This window comes from Octopus bimaculoides, chromosome 2 (genome assembly GCF_001194135.2).
Source record: "Octopus bimaculoides isolate UCB-OBI-ISO-001 chromosome 2, ASM119413v2, whole genome shotgun sequence".
NCBI classification, from domain to species: domain Eukaryota; kingdom Metazoa; phylum Mollusca; class Cephalopoda; order Octopoda; family Octopodidae; genus Octopus; species Octopus bimaculoides.
In genome coordinates, this window is record NC_068982.1 from 85191548 (window position 1) to 85207928 (window position 16381).

General features: G+C 32.8%; 1 protein-coding gene across 6 annotated transcripts in view; it reads right to left on the minus strand.

The window, feature by feature from the left end:
- LOC106878085 (mitogen-activated protein kinase kinase kinase 4) overlaps positions 1-16381 on the minus strand; it is a 309575-nt gene that overhangs the window by 268392 nt on the left and 24802 nt on the right. For 5 of the 6 annotated variants that reach the window (XM_052978397.1, XM_052978400.1, XM_052978396.1 and 2 more), the window contains exon 2: positions 13759-15277. In XM_052978397.1, the coding sequence (XP_052834357.1) occupies positions 13759-15234 (1476 nt within the window). In that variant the 5' untranslated portion in view covers positions 15235-15277. Of the gene's footprint in view, positions 1-10529; positions 10576-13758; positions 15278-16381 lie in introns of those variants that run through there. The other variant, XM_052978401.1, reaches the window with a different exon arrangement.

Consider the following 16381-nt stretch of genomic DNA (forward strand, 5'->3'; position numbering starts at 1 on the left):
ATATATCCAAGAACACTAGTGCATAAAACATAGCCACACAGGCACATATACATACATGCACACACATAGAAGATATACATGCACAAAATACCTGATTTTACTAACCAGATTCTTACCAATACCAATATTTTTAATAATATAAACAATTGTAATGTTACAGACAGTCATTACAGGGAAAACATTAACATAGCTGGAAATAGTAACACGAAACAATGTCTTTTCACAAAAAATTCTCCTGAGAATATAATAAGAACTAAAAAAAAAAGGAGCTAATCAATAAAACTATTTAAGGTTAATGAAAAGGAATTTGGACATATGTTAACAAGAAAAAACTCTTTCATCTCTCGAATTTAAGATAGAACCTTTCATTTTCATAATTATATAAGATTCCTCCAGGCATAATGGACAAGTTCTATTTCTAATCCTTATAAGAAGGGGCAGAAGAAACAATATTCCAAGAAATTGAGAAATTTATGTTATCTCTTTAAGTTGCCATACCTATTTGGATAAACTAGTACTACTTTCTTTCCGAGAATCATTAAAAGATGATTTATGATTATTCAAATGTAATTTAATTAAAAGGGGTCTGTGTGCAACCTGTATAACGAAACCTAGAGAGATGATGTGTTTACATACAACATTATTCATTTTGCAATTACCTTTAACTTCACAGGTGTTAAGGTTTCTACAGTTACAATTGTTACTAATATTAGACGTACTGTTGTTATGTGTATATGTATTGACAGAGTTTGTGTGGGTATGGGAATCGTTGGTAGAAGATATAGGGCTACTGGAGTAATTGGGGTTAATATTAGTAATAGAGGCGGTTAAATTCTTGTAGTAAAGATTTATTTTTTTATTGATAAAGGAAGGAGAAACAGAAAAGCCAAATCTAATCATTCTGTTATTGAATATCCCAGCATACCAAGATTTACTAAAATTAGATTTAATAGAATGAATAGACTTTATAAAGTCAGACTTCAAATGTTTAGCAAAAGGAAATATAATCCAAATTATGTTATTATTGTGTTACTTAATGGCATGGTGGTTTTTATTAGATGGGTCACCCATTCGAATATATGGTATAGGTTGCTTCATACCTCTCGTATTATCACTACCATTACTAATATTATTATTCTTATTAATGTTGTTGTTATAATTATTATTAATATCATTATTATTATTATTAAAGTATTAAATATCATTAAAATGTGTTATGCAGTTGTGTGGGAAATTAAGAGTATGCGAAGAAAAAAGAGGATTTTTTTTTTGTGAAAAGACATTGTTTCGTGTTATTATTCCCAGCTATGTTAATGTTTTCCCTGTAATGACTGTCTCTAACATTACAATTGTGTATATTATAATTGTTTATATTATTAAAAATATAGGTATTGGTAAGAATCTGGTTAGTAAAAGTCTTTTTTTCCTTCTTGTATGTGTGCATGTGTGATGTATGTGCATGTTTATTTATGTGAGTATATATATATACATATATATATACACGCATTATGTGAATACGTGTTCCTTTATTATTCTATGTTTGTATCTTCCCTTACACTTGCACCCTTGCATATGTGTGTGTGGGTATGTGCATGTGTGGTTTATGTATGTATATATATATGCCTATATTTGAGTGTATATTCCTTGTGTTATGTATATACATGGTTTTTTCTTTTTTTTTCTCTATTACTTGTGAATTAATTAATAATAATTTTCTCCTTCATATATTCGTTTTTTGTTTCTTATTCTTTTTCGATTGTCTCCCCTACCCTACTATTTTTTGAGTGGGGGAACTTCTGTCAAATATACCAGCCTACCCTGTCTTTGATCGTTGTCTCTCTTTGAAAAAATTTTTTTTGTCTCTGCCTGCATGCACATTTTCTACTTATATATTGAATCATTCTCAAACATAGTCGTGTTTCTCAGCTTCAAGTAATATATATATATATATATATATATATATATATATATATTATTACACATATTTTTTTTCATTTTTCAATATTATTATGTATACATATAACTCTCTATGGCTTTTTTCTGCTACTGAAATTGTTACATTGTACTCTACTAGGCACACGTGGCCTTATTTACATTGTATTTTCGTCTCAACCTCTTACTATTTTTTTTTTTAAATCCGTTAGATTTTTATGTAATAGTTTTACTGCACATATAGACTCTCTCACTATTATTATTATTGTTGTTATCATTATTTTTCCCTTTCACAACTTGGTTCGTAAATTATTTAATTTTCCCTTACTGCCCCATCTGTGTCCTCTTATTGTATCTTATTTTATTTTATTTTATTCTATTTCATCTTATTAAACTTTCTTGATGTTCTTCAAGAGATTCCTCACACTGATGAGAATGACAATGCATAAATTTAATTATAATTACTATGATAAAAAAAATTTTTCTTACACATCTGTATTGTTTTTCGAAACACATATGCATTGAATCCAGTTTTATAATAAATCTATTTCTGATTCTACATTTTTTTCTACATTTTTTAATACTTGTTTATGCTATATTTTTATACCCATAACAAGACTCCTCAATTATTATTTTCATATTCTTATTACTTGCTCTGGCTGATTTTTATGAATATGATGAATCTTTATTAGAAATAATTTTTTTCTCTCTTTTTGAATCCCCCAAAAAATTTAATTGTTCTTTTTGAACTCATTTTTTGTTACACACACACACACACATATATATATAAATATATATATATATATATATATATATGTGTGTGTGTGTGTGAAGATATATATGTGAAGATATATACATATGCAAAGATATATATATATATATATATATATATATATATATATATATATATATATATATATATATTGATATGGACCGCCGAAAAACAAAATAACGTTATGTCCCTATTCCACGAGCTGGGTTTGAAACCGTTTCTAGTTGGTCAGGGCATTGGTATTTCCTTTGTCCTGTCAACAAGCACAGCTATTTTTAGCGTAGAAAAACAAGTTAGGAACTGTACTAAACTGACCCAGCTTTGGAAGGGGTATCGTAGCACTGTTGGGTACGGTATCTGTCATAAATAATAGAGAGCATAGATTTGGGAATGGCAGTTGGTGTAAATGCGAGTTCGGTATGAAGGCCAGCAGCCAGTAGAGAAGCGAGATGGACAGAGCAGTTGGTGTACAGTAGTTGGTATCAAGGCGATCAGTGGATGAAGAACGCAGTTGGTGTAAACGCGTTCGGTGTGAAGGCCAGCAGCCAGTGGAGAAGCAAGATGAACAGAGAAGCTGACAGAAAGAGAGGCTATTGTCAGAAGGTACCAGTCAGCAGAAATGGATAGAGTCTGAGAGAGAGAGGGACAGAGAGATGGAACTGTTGTGGCAGGCAAAAGATTGTAGTAGACTACGTTGGTCAGTTCTTGGATTGTAGTGGGAGATTTGAATTGGTTACGGTAAAAGTTTGTGTATATATTTTTAAAGAAAAATGTACTTTGTTGTTACATGTTTTAAAAGAAAAAGAACTTTGTTAACTCTTGTTAACTGTGATGTTAACTGGCAGAAAAGAAAAGAGAGAACTTTGTTGTTACATGTTGTTCAAAGAAAAGAAAAACAAAGAAGTAAAAGAACTTTTTAATTGACTCTCGATACACAAACTTTGATTGTAAACTTATGATTATGTGAAATGATTGTAGACTTTGTAATTGTTCTGAAACTATTGTTAAATGTTACATGTTATTTCAGAAGCAAGTACTATGAATTATTGTTATGCAATGTTGTTTTGTTTTGTATTGATGATGTAAAAAAAAGTTAGTTTCACTACCCAACGTATGGTCCATGTTATTTCTTCCTTGCCTGTTGTCATCGTTAGGTGCTCCGGCTGGGCTTAGTCGTGGCGAACATCTTGACTCACTGAGCGTCGACGTTCGCTCCGCGCGAGCGTTCGTAACAATATATATACACACAAAGATATATATGTGTGTGTGTGAATATATATGTGAATATATATATGTGTGTGTGTGTGTGTGTGTGTGTGTGTGTGTGTGTGTGTGTGTGTGTGTGTGTGTGTGTGTGTGTGTGTGTGAATACCGTTGACTGAACACTATATATATATATATATATATATATATATATATTTGGTTTATATTTTCAGTCTTAGTCTTGCACAGGCTATATTTGTTGTTTGTCAACCTTTTCCACCTCTTATGGTGTTGGTACTTGGTGGGTATCTCTTGTTGTTGAATTGCATGGAGGTAGCCTTCAAAATGGCATGTCATAAACTTGTCGGTACTCCATTCCAAGCTTTTCAGATGATCAATCCTTTTTATGATTTGTGTTTTTCATGCAAGTACCCATGTACTATCTTCTTTGTGAACTGGTCCATTCATTTTTTAATTTTGTTCTTCTGATGAATAGATATTACCAATGCTCCTTGAGGAGAGATCTGTATCAACTTGCTCTTATTTCATCCCTCTCCTTTAAGTTCATTAGCTATCCTAATTATGTTTTATTCTTTTACTTGTTCAGTCATTTGACTGCAGCCACGCTGGAGCACCACCTTGTAGGGTTTTAGTGAAACAGATCAGCTCAAGGACTTATCTCCTATGCCTGGTACTTATTCTATCAGTCTCTTTTGCTGTACACAAGTTGTCAAGTGGTATCAAATACACACATAAAAACATACATACATATATATGTGTGTGTGTGTGTATAAATATACAATGGGTTTCTTTCAGTTCCTGTCTACCAAATCCACTCACAAGGCTTTGGTTGACCCAAGGCTATAACAGAAGACACTTGCCCAAAATGCTACAAAATGGGACACTGATCTCAGAACCGTGTGATTGGGAAGCAAGCTTCTTACCACACACCCATGCCCATGCCTATTGATTTCATGGTCACAAATTTGGGCAAGATAATTACTGGTCTCTTTCCTCTGCTGCAGATGTTTCAGTGTCATAATACATGTTTCATTCAGCTTCAATACAGATTTGAGACCATGAGTACCATCTTCGTGTGGTGAATATATCCTGTCTACATCTCCTTTGATGTTAAGGTTTCCTGTAACACTGAGAGCAGTTTGTGAGTTTGAACATCTATCTCATTGAGGTCTTGTAGAGACCTGTTCAGAAGACCAAACATAAATATGAGGGTAGGCACTGTAATGTGGTAATATGTTGGTAATATGCTTGTAGTAAGCTGAGAGTTCTGATGACCATATTCTCTTTGTTTGCTCAAGGTATTCATTTCTGGTCCTCTCCTTGTTTTTGTGTTCCCCATATCTGACATTCTCAACTTATCCACGATACCTATAATTGTCACCTGACTATTGAGGTTGTATTGTCAAGTTGTTTATTTTTAGGTTTTCATAGGAGGGCAGAACTTTTCCACATTTTATTATCAAAAATGTACATTTGGACTCACCAATGTGTGTGTGTGTGTGTGTGTGTGTGTGTGTATGTATGTGTGTGTGTGTGTGAGAGAGAGAGAGAGAGAGAGAGAGAGAGAGAGATTCTATCATCAACATGAGCACAACTACCAACAGCAACAGAAGTATATAGTATGAAGTAGATAAGCAAATCTATTTCAAATAAAAACATATGTGGTATCCTAGTGCATTTTAAAAGTTGCATGAGATTTCTTTGATCTTAGGTCTATGATAGGGTTGCCAGATTAGAAAATTAGATATACTGGACACTCTTAAAATCTCTCTGTACATATATATAAATTTATACATGCCTACACACCTAGAACAATATATCATATAAAAAGTAGAGACATAAGTTAAAAACGTAATGCATTTATTTAAATGGGTTGTGAGAAGAACAAGTAAAATAAAATCATTTCATAATTATTTAATACAAGCTTAAAAAAATAAACTGTTAAAGTGAAATAATTTGAAAATATCTCTTTAATACAGACAAAAGAGAAATAAGTAAAAAAAAATCTGTTAAATTGAAATAATTGTAAATTATTTTATTTAATGACAAATAGATTCAATATAGAAAAATATCTTTTAGTGTGAAAGCATTTGAATATTATTATTTAATTCAGGCAATATAGATAACTAAAAGAAATACTGAGAAAGTTAAATCATTGCAAAATTCTTATTCAAGAGAGACAATAGAAAAACTTAGAAAATTATTATTTAATGCAAACAATACAGAAAATGGACTAAAAAGTTGTGTTTCATATGGAGAACATGAAAAGAAACAAAACTGATAAACTTATATGCAAAATTTTAACAGACCACACAAGAATTAAACTTGAACCTTTACCTTTAGTTGTATTTTACTGATGATTTGGCTTTTGTTACCAGGTAGCTTGTTTTCTAACACATGCCTATAAAATTCTTTATATTGACAGGTAAGGTTGCATGTGCATTGTAAGATAGCCTCAACAGTAGCCACATCCAACTTATTTTGTTTTACAGTCCACTGAACATTCATATCAAGAAGACATCTCCAACATTAGCATTATGCACTGGTATGCTAAATAAGAACTGGCATGAGATTAACAACTCGGAGTATTGTTCTTGAAATTCAATTTGCAGAAGGATAGAAAACCATCTTTCATGGCACAGTTTGGTCTTCCATTCATCAGGTTTGATCAGCATCTTTTTAGCAAGGAGTTTTTTTATATGTTGACCACTGTTGTCATTAATTCTTATACCTATGTTTTTTAACACTAGACAAGATGATTCAACATGTTCCCATGCTGGAACTGGATCTAATAACATCCATGTAAAATTATCAAAATTTTCAAAACATGAAACCCACTTCTCAAGATAGTCATGGCAAGTGTTGTATTAGTTATCCACTTCAAGTAGAAATTTCTTTTTCTTTTCAGATTTGACATTCTCATTATTAAGGCAATCCTTCACACTGAGAGGAATAAACTTTTCATTAATTCTTTTCTTTATAACTGCAATGAGTTCTTTTAAACAGTCAAGCACTTGAATAATGCTGTTTTCTCTCTATTGTATCTTGTTGCTAAAAATATATTCAAAACTGTGAACAAGATATAAGTAGCCTTCACTCAGCGGATTATTGAAGAATTCTACAAGAATTTAGGAGACCTTTTCTTCAGAATCAAAAAAAGATTTCAGTGCTTTAAATAACCTTACGATTCTCTCAACTGCTCTCATCAAAGAAAGCCAATGAGTTTTAGAATGTGAGAGAATTGAGGCATACTGCACACCAACAAACTTGCAGAAGTCTTTCAACTTCTCAGATCAAACAGTATAAATACTAAAGTATGAAAACAATTTAACAACAATTACTTCAACATCAACAAAAATAATATTGGCCACGGTATGAGCGGCATTGTGCAGAATATGGGCTGGACATCCAACACCTTCCATCGATTCATTCATGCTTTCCTTGAACTTAGAATAGACATTACAGTAATCTCTCGCCATATCACGGTTCACCTATCATGGTTTATTGTTTAAGCTTACGTTGATTCCTCTGTGGTGTTGTTTCGCATTTATTATAAAATAAATATATACAAATTATTAAAATAATTAAAAAAGTATACAGTACAGTACTGTTTCTACTTCACGGATTTTCACCAATCGTGGGGGGTGGGGGGTTAGAACATAACGCCCACAATAGGCAAGGGATTACTGTATTTGTGCCTATGCTCAAACGTCCTGCAAAATTAGTTTTTGTGTTAACTCCACCAAAAGCTATACATTTCTTCATGTCCAGTCCTAACTTGATGAGGCTTTCTCAGCAGAAGCTTGCTATTGTTTCTGAGGTCTTATTTGGGAGGGATCTTGCAATAACTTTATCAACAAACCCTTTTCATGTGAAAAACATTGCATAATCAATGGGAAAATTTTCTCAGCATTGTGATTATTTGCATCTGTAGATATGCCATAAGAAGAGTTATTTATATCTTTAACAATCTCCGCAATAGCATATGGAGCCACAACATTTTTATCATTACAGTACATTTAATCCTAGCACTTGAAAATTTGCATGCTAGTTTAGAATCAGGAAATACTGTTGGTAGTAGTACATTCGTAGTCATTTGAATTGAATGACTGATGATGACGGGCAATATGAAATGCCATTGTAACTTCTGTGGCTATTATTTTACTTTCTTCATCTGCGTTTTTCTTGATCAAGAAGTTTGTTATTTTACCAGCTTCTTTTGAAGTAAAGGCAACGCTACTTTTGTGTTTTACTGTTTCTATGTGTTGCTTGATATCAGACTTCCAGCCATGTTCAATACTGAAAGTGCAATTACATACACCATAGTTTGCTTCAAAACAGCTTCTGCCTTGTTTGATAAATGTCCATTTGTTGGAATATCCATCATGAAATTTACACTTATGTTTTGGCATCTGGCGATGGATGGATTAGTTTTTAAGTTAAAAAAAAATTTGGCTGTGGCAAGTAGTAACAACACATTTTGTTGACAGTATCAAGTTGCAGACACATCAGTTTTGTGTAAACTTTTAGCAACACTAGTTTCTTCATTACATTTAGGTTATTTTCATCAAGAGAATATGAAAAAAGAAAGCATAATTACTTATAAAGTTACAACTAAGAACCATGAGAAGCTAGTAAAAGTATATCTTAATTAAGAGATTTGAAAATGAACTAGATATGGGACATGTGTCCCTGAAAGGTCAGTACAGGACAGGGGACAAAATTATCAAATATGGGACATGTCCCATATATAAAAGATATCTGGCAACCATTATCTATGAGGATTGACTAAACAGACACAAAACAATTAGTAAGAACAATATAATCCCTACAATACCCAACCATTGTCTTTAGCTTCTAAACCAAGCCACCCCATCATCCCCACTATGAATCCAACTATTTAATCCAACTGGCAACAACAAATATCAGCAACTACACCAATACATGTGTGTGTGTGTGTGTGTGTGTGTGTGTGCGTGCATGCATGCATGAGTATGTGTGTATTTATGTGTTGAGTCAGACGTGCAAGAGGCAGAGCATCTAACTACAACCGTATAGTCCTTTTGCTTCCTCAAGCATTCACCTTTTCATCTCCTTTTCAATTATTGCATCAATAGGAATAAGATAATTTTCTACTCTCACAAATCAAATCTTTCTGAGGAAAATTTTTCCTACTACATATTTGTTGTGGATAGTTAATCACCGCTACTATTAGATTCTCCCTCAATATATGATGTCTGAAAAGAAGCTATCAAGTAGACCTGAAGGCAGTGATGCAAAAAAGAACTATAAGAGGATTACACTGGATATTAAGCTTGATGTTCTAAAAAGACTTGATACAGAGATAAAACTAAGTTATATTGCCAAAACATTAAATCTTGCAATGTCTACAGTGAGAACAATACATGACAATAAAGAAAATTATGCCAAGCGTTCAAGAAGCTATTCCATTAACTATTCGGACCTTATTTTTCCATAGATCTAATATAATAATGCTTAAAAGGTAATTACTTTTGAGTGTATAGATTGAGGATCAGAATCAGTGTAATGTGCCAACAAACTTGATGGTAATTTATAAATGAGCCAAAAGTTTATATGACGATTTGCAGAAAAAGGAAGGTGAGACTTCTAATGAAAAATCCCTTTTTGGGTAGTAAAGGCTAGTGAGGGCTTTCAAGGGTTACACAAAGTTTAATTTTACCTGATTTGGCATTCAAATAAGAAGGCATGGATGACTAAAGAGCCTTTTCAAAGGGTGGTTTACAAATGTTCTTTTGTCTTGTCATAGGAAGTTACAGTGCCAGACAATATATTTCCAACAAAGAATTGTCTTGTAGGTTAGAAAAACCTACCAGAAATAAATCACAAAAGCTACTAGATGAGTTGGAAATGAAACAACTGAGATATACAAACAAATTGTGGGATAATATAAAACAAGTGGTAATGAATGAACAATTTGATGAATCCAGGTTATTAAAACTGCTGCTAACAAGTTGTGACAACAGTGACACTAGAATAGTAGGAAAAAAGTTGTTCAGTGGTGAACAATTATGGTTCTGGAAGCGTCAATCGGTCAGAAGGTAAAGGAAGTAAAAATTTCACTTTTCTGAAGGCTGAGAAGCAGAAACTGCTGCAATATATTTTTGAAAAATTGCATGTAAAGTGGGGCCAAACAAATAGCATGGGAAAAGAGGGAACCACAATACAAAGAAACAGTAATTCTTTACCACAACCACTACTATTTAATAAACTTTATGAGTTTTGTAAAGTCATCTTTTTGAGGTATATGCATCCTTCAATAATTATACGGGCTATTTCTTTGAAGGAAAGAGTAAATGTAGAATAATACAAAATGTTTTTCAAAGACCTATATGCTTTTCTTATTGACTCATTTCCATGATTAAAAAATAAACACCTTCAGAGTCCAATGGAGACCAGTATTACACTAACTTTAGAGATGCTCTTGATTACAGCTGAGAAATAATTGAGCTAGATGATTGTTTTGAATTGGATCTCTGGATCAATCAGGGCTGGAAGACTATCATAAATAATACAATATATTTGAACCAATCTCTCATGCAAAATTAGTCAAAATGCCAACCTTGTTGACACAATCAGGAGATTGTGGATTTCCAGTAATCCTGATGCTGGCATAGAAAAAAAAAAATAGCAAAAAAAAAATGTTGTATACAAGGGCATTCAAACCGTTAATACAATAAAAATATGGCAGAAATTGAAATTGATGATGATGAAAGCTTACTTCCATATTTAACATCTGAGTGATTATTATAATGTCATTGTTGAACTCAATGTCTTTTACCTCTGGCTATTTTTGTAGGACATGGGTGGTATTTTTCTAAAATATAGGCTTTCTTGGTACATATTAAGGAATGTTAGATTTTTTTTGTTGCAGAGCAAGTATTTAAGCTAGTTGGGATATTATATGCAAAACTGCTTTCTTGAGTTAAAGTGATTGCTTCATACACATTTTATACCTACCTAGCTGGACTGGGGAAATATGTGCAACATCCATCTCGTCTCATTTCTGGAAGCATGTTTTCAAAATTTTGAAATTTAAATTTGGAGATGAAGACAAGTGGATACAAAACTTTTTATATGTTACACCTTTCGTGAGGTCTTGGTTTCTATTAAATAATGTTTTTTGGCTCCAGGAGATTTCTCAGTATTTTCTAAATGGATGTTTTTTGATGCATTTCTCAGATAAAGTACCCAAGTTCAGTATTGGTTGAATCAGTTTAATTTTTTGAGATATTAAATACAAACTCAAACTTTTTGAAATTCTGAAGTACTCTAGTCACAAGTTAAATTTTCTCACATATATCTTTACATTTTTGCCTTGTATTTTTAAAACTGGAAAAGTCCTACTATTTGTTTGAAAGCTTTTACTGTAGGCTTACAAAATAATATATGGTTCAATATTAGGACTCACCCAGTTTTCAAGTTATTTTTACATTTGAGCCTAAATATCATTCCTAAAAATGAACAATTTTCCTGATTTCTTGGCAGATAAGAAAGCAGATAAGACTCTTTTTCCATCAGGTAAATGGCCCTGATCAATGTGCAGGAAATAATTCCATTTGCTGCACCCAGTGTAAGCAATGGACACATAAGAGATGCAGTGGAATTACAGGTAGGTTAATAGATGCCACTTTCGTGTCTGGCAGATTTGCAGGAGCAATAAGCACAAAGAGCACACGGGACTTGGACTATCTCAAATGACCAAGAGCCTCTTTTGAGGTGGTGGATGCACTGAAAGCATTGTTTCTAAAATAATAGGATGGAGGAAGCTCAGACAACTATTACCTCTGTTGGCAACAAAAGGATTCTCTCTCAGAGTGAATGGTAGATTGTATGATGCTTGTGTACAAATGGCTATATTCCATGGTAGTGAGGCATGGTCTCTGAACGTAGAGGGCATGCATAGACTGGAGAGGAATTAAGGTAGTAAGCTCTGTTGGATTTGCAACATCAGTGTGCATAGCTGATAAAGCTTAAATGTACTGAGAGAAAAGTTAGGCATAAGAAGGATTAAATGTGGCATGCAGGAGAGGAGAATGTATTGGTCTGCACATGTGATGCATATGAGTAAAGACAGCTGTATACAGAAGTGCCTGTCACTGAAAGTGGATGGTACCTGTGGAAGACCCAGGAACACATGGGATAAGTGGTGAGGACTAATCTCAGGATTTTCCTCATGGAGGAAATGACAATGGGCCAAGATGTTTGGTGATATGAGGTTCAAGAGAAGACCTACCCATGTCTGAGTGTTAGAAACGTTCTGTCCCACTCACATAAATCATCAAGTTGTGATGCACACATCGGTATATTTGATGTAAAACATTCAGATATAATCTGTTGTTATCTGCACGTATCCACAAATGATAAATAGCTTTTGATTTTTGCACAAAAACAAGTAAATTGTTTAACTGATGGAAAAGTCAATTTATCATTTTCTGATTTGTGATTGAATGGTACAAAGCCCAGGATTGGACTCAACACTGGCATCTATCAAAACTAACTGGGCTGACAAGCCAACTGTGAAAAGGAACAAAATGCAAAAGCTATAAGTTATATTACAATTTTCCTTGAACTCCTGAAGGCTTAGGTAATTGCCACAACATTGAATCATTCCAATTCTTATTCAGTGCAACATGAAATCAATCATTCTGAGAATCTATAAAGTTTGATGTAAGTAATTCTTCATGAAGGGAAATGCTCAATAAAAATGATCTGTAATAAACAAAGACTGACTGTTTATTGAAGTAAACAATATTTTGACAGTATCTCTGTTTCCCTCAGGTTCAAAATGAAAAATATGCAGAAATACAGAAATTCAAAATTTTTACTGGAATATCCTGCATTTCTTTTTAGACAAAACAACACCATCAATTTTCGTTTTTTCATAATTGATGTTAATAATACACAAATATATTTTTCCTCATATGAGGAAGAATTTCATTATTTAAGATGTTCTTCAAATTTGCTTTTGCTTGATGTAATATGTTCAGCAAGTTCCCATCAAACTATTGTTATTGTGCCTGACATCATACCTATGCCCACTGACACTCATATTTAATTTTTCTGTTGTGCAACCAACATAAATCAAGTTGTTTTTGATGCATTCCACTGTGTACTCCAAATGGGAATCCTTTCAGATCCCACCTTCTGTATAAATCATAACATTTCTGTCATAAGTTGTGGTGGGCTTGACTTGGTTCATGTTTTTGCACAATGAACAGGGCTTATTTCTCTTACAGTTGTTTTTGGTCATACAGCATTAAGAAAATTCCAGTGGAGATTTTATTGAGATTATAGGTACTGGTTAATAGTTCTTTTATATTTTTACTGCATGTGAATGCTACAAATAAATGGCTGATGAGGAAAGTGTTCTCTTTCCTGCTTTTATATTTTTTTTTCTTTGCTACCAGTTATGAAAAAGCAAAAAAATGAGGATGTCATTTTGTCTGAAAAGGAATATTCCAGTTCAAATTTTGAATTTCTGCATATTTTTCATTTTGAACCCAAGGAAGATAGACATTCTGTTATAATATTGTCCAGTTCAATAAACAGAGTCAATCTCTATTTACTACAAATTGTATTGCACTCTTCTTATTGTGTATGTTCTTTTATGAAGTGTTTCATCAATTTTCATAAATTAACAACATCATCATCATCACCCTCCTCCTCCTCCTCGAGATTATAAAACATCTTGCGCATTTTTAGTGTCTGAACAAACCCTACAAATCAATATACATCACTTTACATAATTAAAGAAAAACATACTTTGGATAGAAAGCATTGCTACTTACAGATGATAAAGAACTGAAGCCTGTAGTATTCTCTTGAGGTTTACATAGTGCTTCTTCAGCACGGCTTAAAGATCCACTTAAAAGATCTCTTAGTCTTTTAAGTAATTTATGCATCCCCATTTTCTTCAAACCATGATCAACATAATCGTGATAAAATGAGGATTTTGAACCACTCTCCCCACCTGTGTCAATTTCATAACATATATGAGAATAACTCTGGTATGAGGAGCTACGAGAAATTTTTGAGCTGCGTGATGCAGACAATTTTGTAGCAGGTGAAGTAATTAATGAAGACTGATCACTGTCGTTTAGATCAAATTTGAATTCTGGCTGTGAAAAAGTTGATTTACCTGAATCACAGATAAGGGACAGTTGCGAAAATGAATTAAAAGCATAATCTTCACATGATTTTTCATCTCTTTGATTAAAATAAGAATCTGTTTCACTATTTGGTAGTTGTGACCATGCACTCTCATACCTTCCAAGTAACAAATTATCTATTTCCCTATAATTTTCAAACCAAGGCCAGTCTTTACGCTTCTGCACATTTTGTTGTAAGACACAACCAAGCAGACGAATTTTATGGGACAGTTCTTGAGTAATATTCAACCACAAACAAAGAGATTTCACTCGATATATAAAGTGTTTCTGGTTGTACAATGGATAGACTTCACCAAGGGCTTTTGTTGTCGGAAACTGTCTCTCACAGAAATCAAGTTTATCCAAAAGCTCACTAACTTTTTTCAGAGCAAATCTTTGGGAATTCATTGTTTCTTCAGTTAATGTAAAAACATAATTACTGCTTAAGTATGCATTTTGGAAATCAGAACTATCACAGCTAATGTCATTAATATTAGACTCTGAAAGAACAGCAGAATCATCATTATTACAGCCATTCAGTTTGAAGTTGATAATTTCATTTAGAATATCAGGAATTTTGCCCCTGTTTTGCTTGAGAATTTCCTCTTGTTCATATAAACTGACAATATTGTACCATGCTTGAATACTGAGCCAGAGTGAATCATTATTGTTTTTTAGTTGTATATTTTCTTGAGGCTTTGAATAATTACTTGTTTGATTTCCCAAACCAACTAAGAGTGAGAAGTGTTGATGAAATATTTTTAAACCCTGGTTTTTGCTGTAGTTCTGAGGATTTGGAAATAGGAATCGATTTTTCAAATGGCTTTCTTCATTTGATGAATTATAAATTAAACGTCCTAACTGATTTGACATTAGACCATCCCTTTTGTAACTATCAGACGATATATCTGTATCTGTCAAGTCATCAGAATCATTTGGGCTGGAATATGCAGAACTACTTTGTTCTCTGGTAATTTTTACTGGAAGTCGAGTATTTATATTCCGTTTCTTCTTTCCTCTGTGTTTTCCCAAGCGTGATTTCTTTCTTGAAGATTCAAGACTTTCAATCTCAACACTGGTGGCGAAACACTGATTTTCAAGTTCAATGGAACTCATTTTTGCTTCAGAATTATCAGCATGTTGGTTTAATTCACTATACCTGTAAACATAATTTTTAAATAATGAACAGAATATTTAAGTTTAAACATTTTTTGTTAAAAACAAAATAAAGAAAATCATAATAGGAATTGAGAACACTCACAGCTCTAACACTTTGATACACATCTGACATATCAATTCATATCATGCCTGCCTCAATATAGCTCCCTATCATATCCATACACAAGATATTAATTATATGTAACATTAAAACCAAAAATACACACAATGCTAAATTAAGTAACAAAATATATTAAAAACGTGTCTTAAGTTCACTTCTTTACCTGATATACATAAATTTCTTCTGTAAGTTATGATAAACAACAGTTAACACATTAATTTCAATACACATGGTGAACATCTTCCATTTTACAAATATTTAGAAACAAAACTATGATACTAAAAGATGATACTATGATAAAGAGATGAAAACTTATTAAGAACTTTGAGGAGAGATCTAAGCAACTGAAACAGACAAGGCATTGGGTTGGACAAATTGAAATGATGCCCATATAGATCAAATATAAATGCAATTACTTTTCTCCTGTTATACACAATCAATAGGAATTTAGTAGTACTGGAAATATAAAAATGCATAATAAAACAATCATAGTAAAAATCTTGTATGGAAAGAGAAATCTAGAGATTATTCTTCAATACTTTTACATCAAAAACAAAAAAAAAAATATGGAGAAAACTAATTTCATGAGAATTTGCTGCCAAACTAAAAAAAAAAAATGTGAACATTATTTTGACTACTTGACAGATACTTGGGACAAAGCTCTTTAATATATATATATCTGGAGATGCCACTACGATAGATTGCTTAATAAAGAGAATGAATGGGAGGAAGAGAGCCTGCCGTATGTCGACCCAATAGAGGGACCAGCTATCCGAGTTGATAGTACCAGGGTAGATAAAGCAATTAAGAGTATGAAGACCGGGAAAGCCCCCGGCCCATCAGGAATCACTGCAGAGATGCTCAAAATATCTGGCAGTATTGGCTATAGCCTAGTCACCCATATTACGAACCAGGTGATACACGAAGGAGTCATACCCAATGACTGGTGTAGCAGCATCATAGTCAACTGCTACAAAGGTAAAG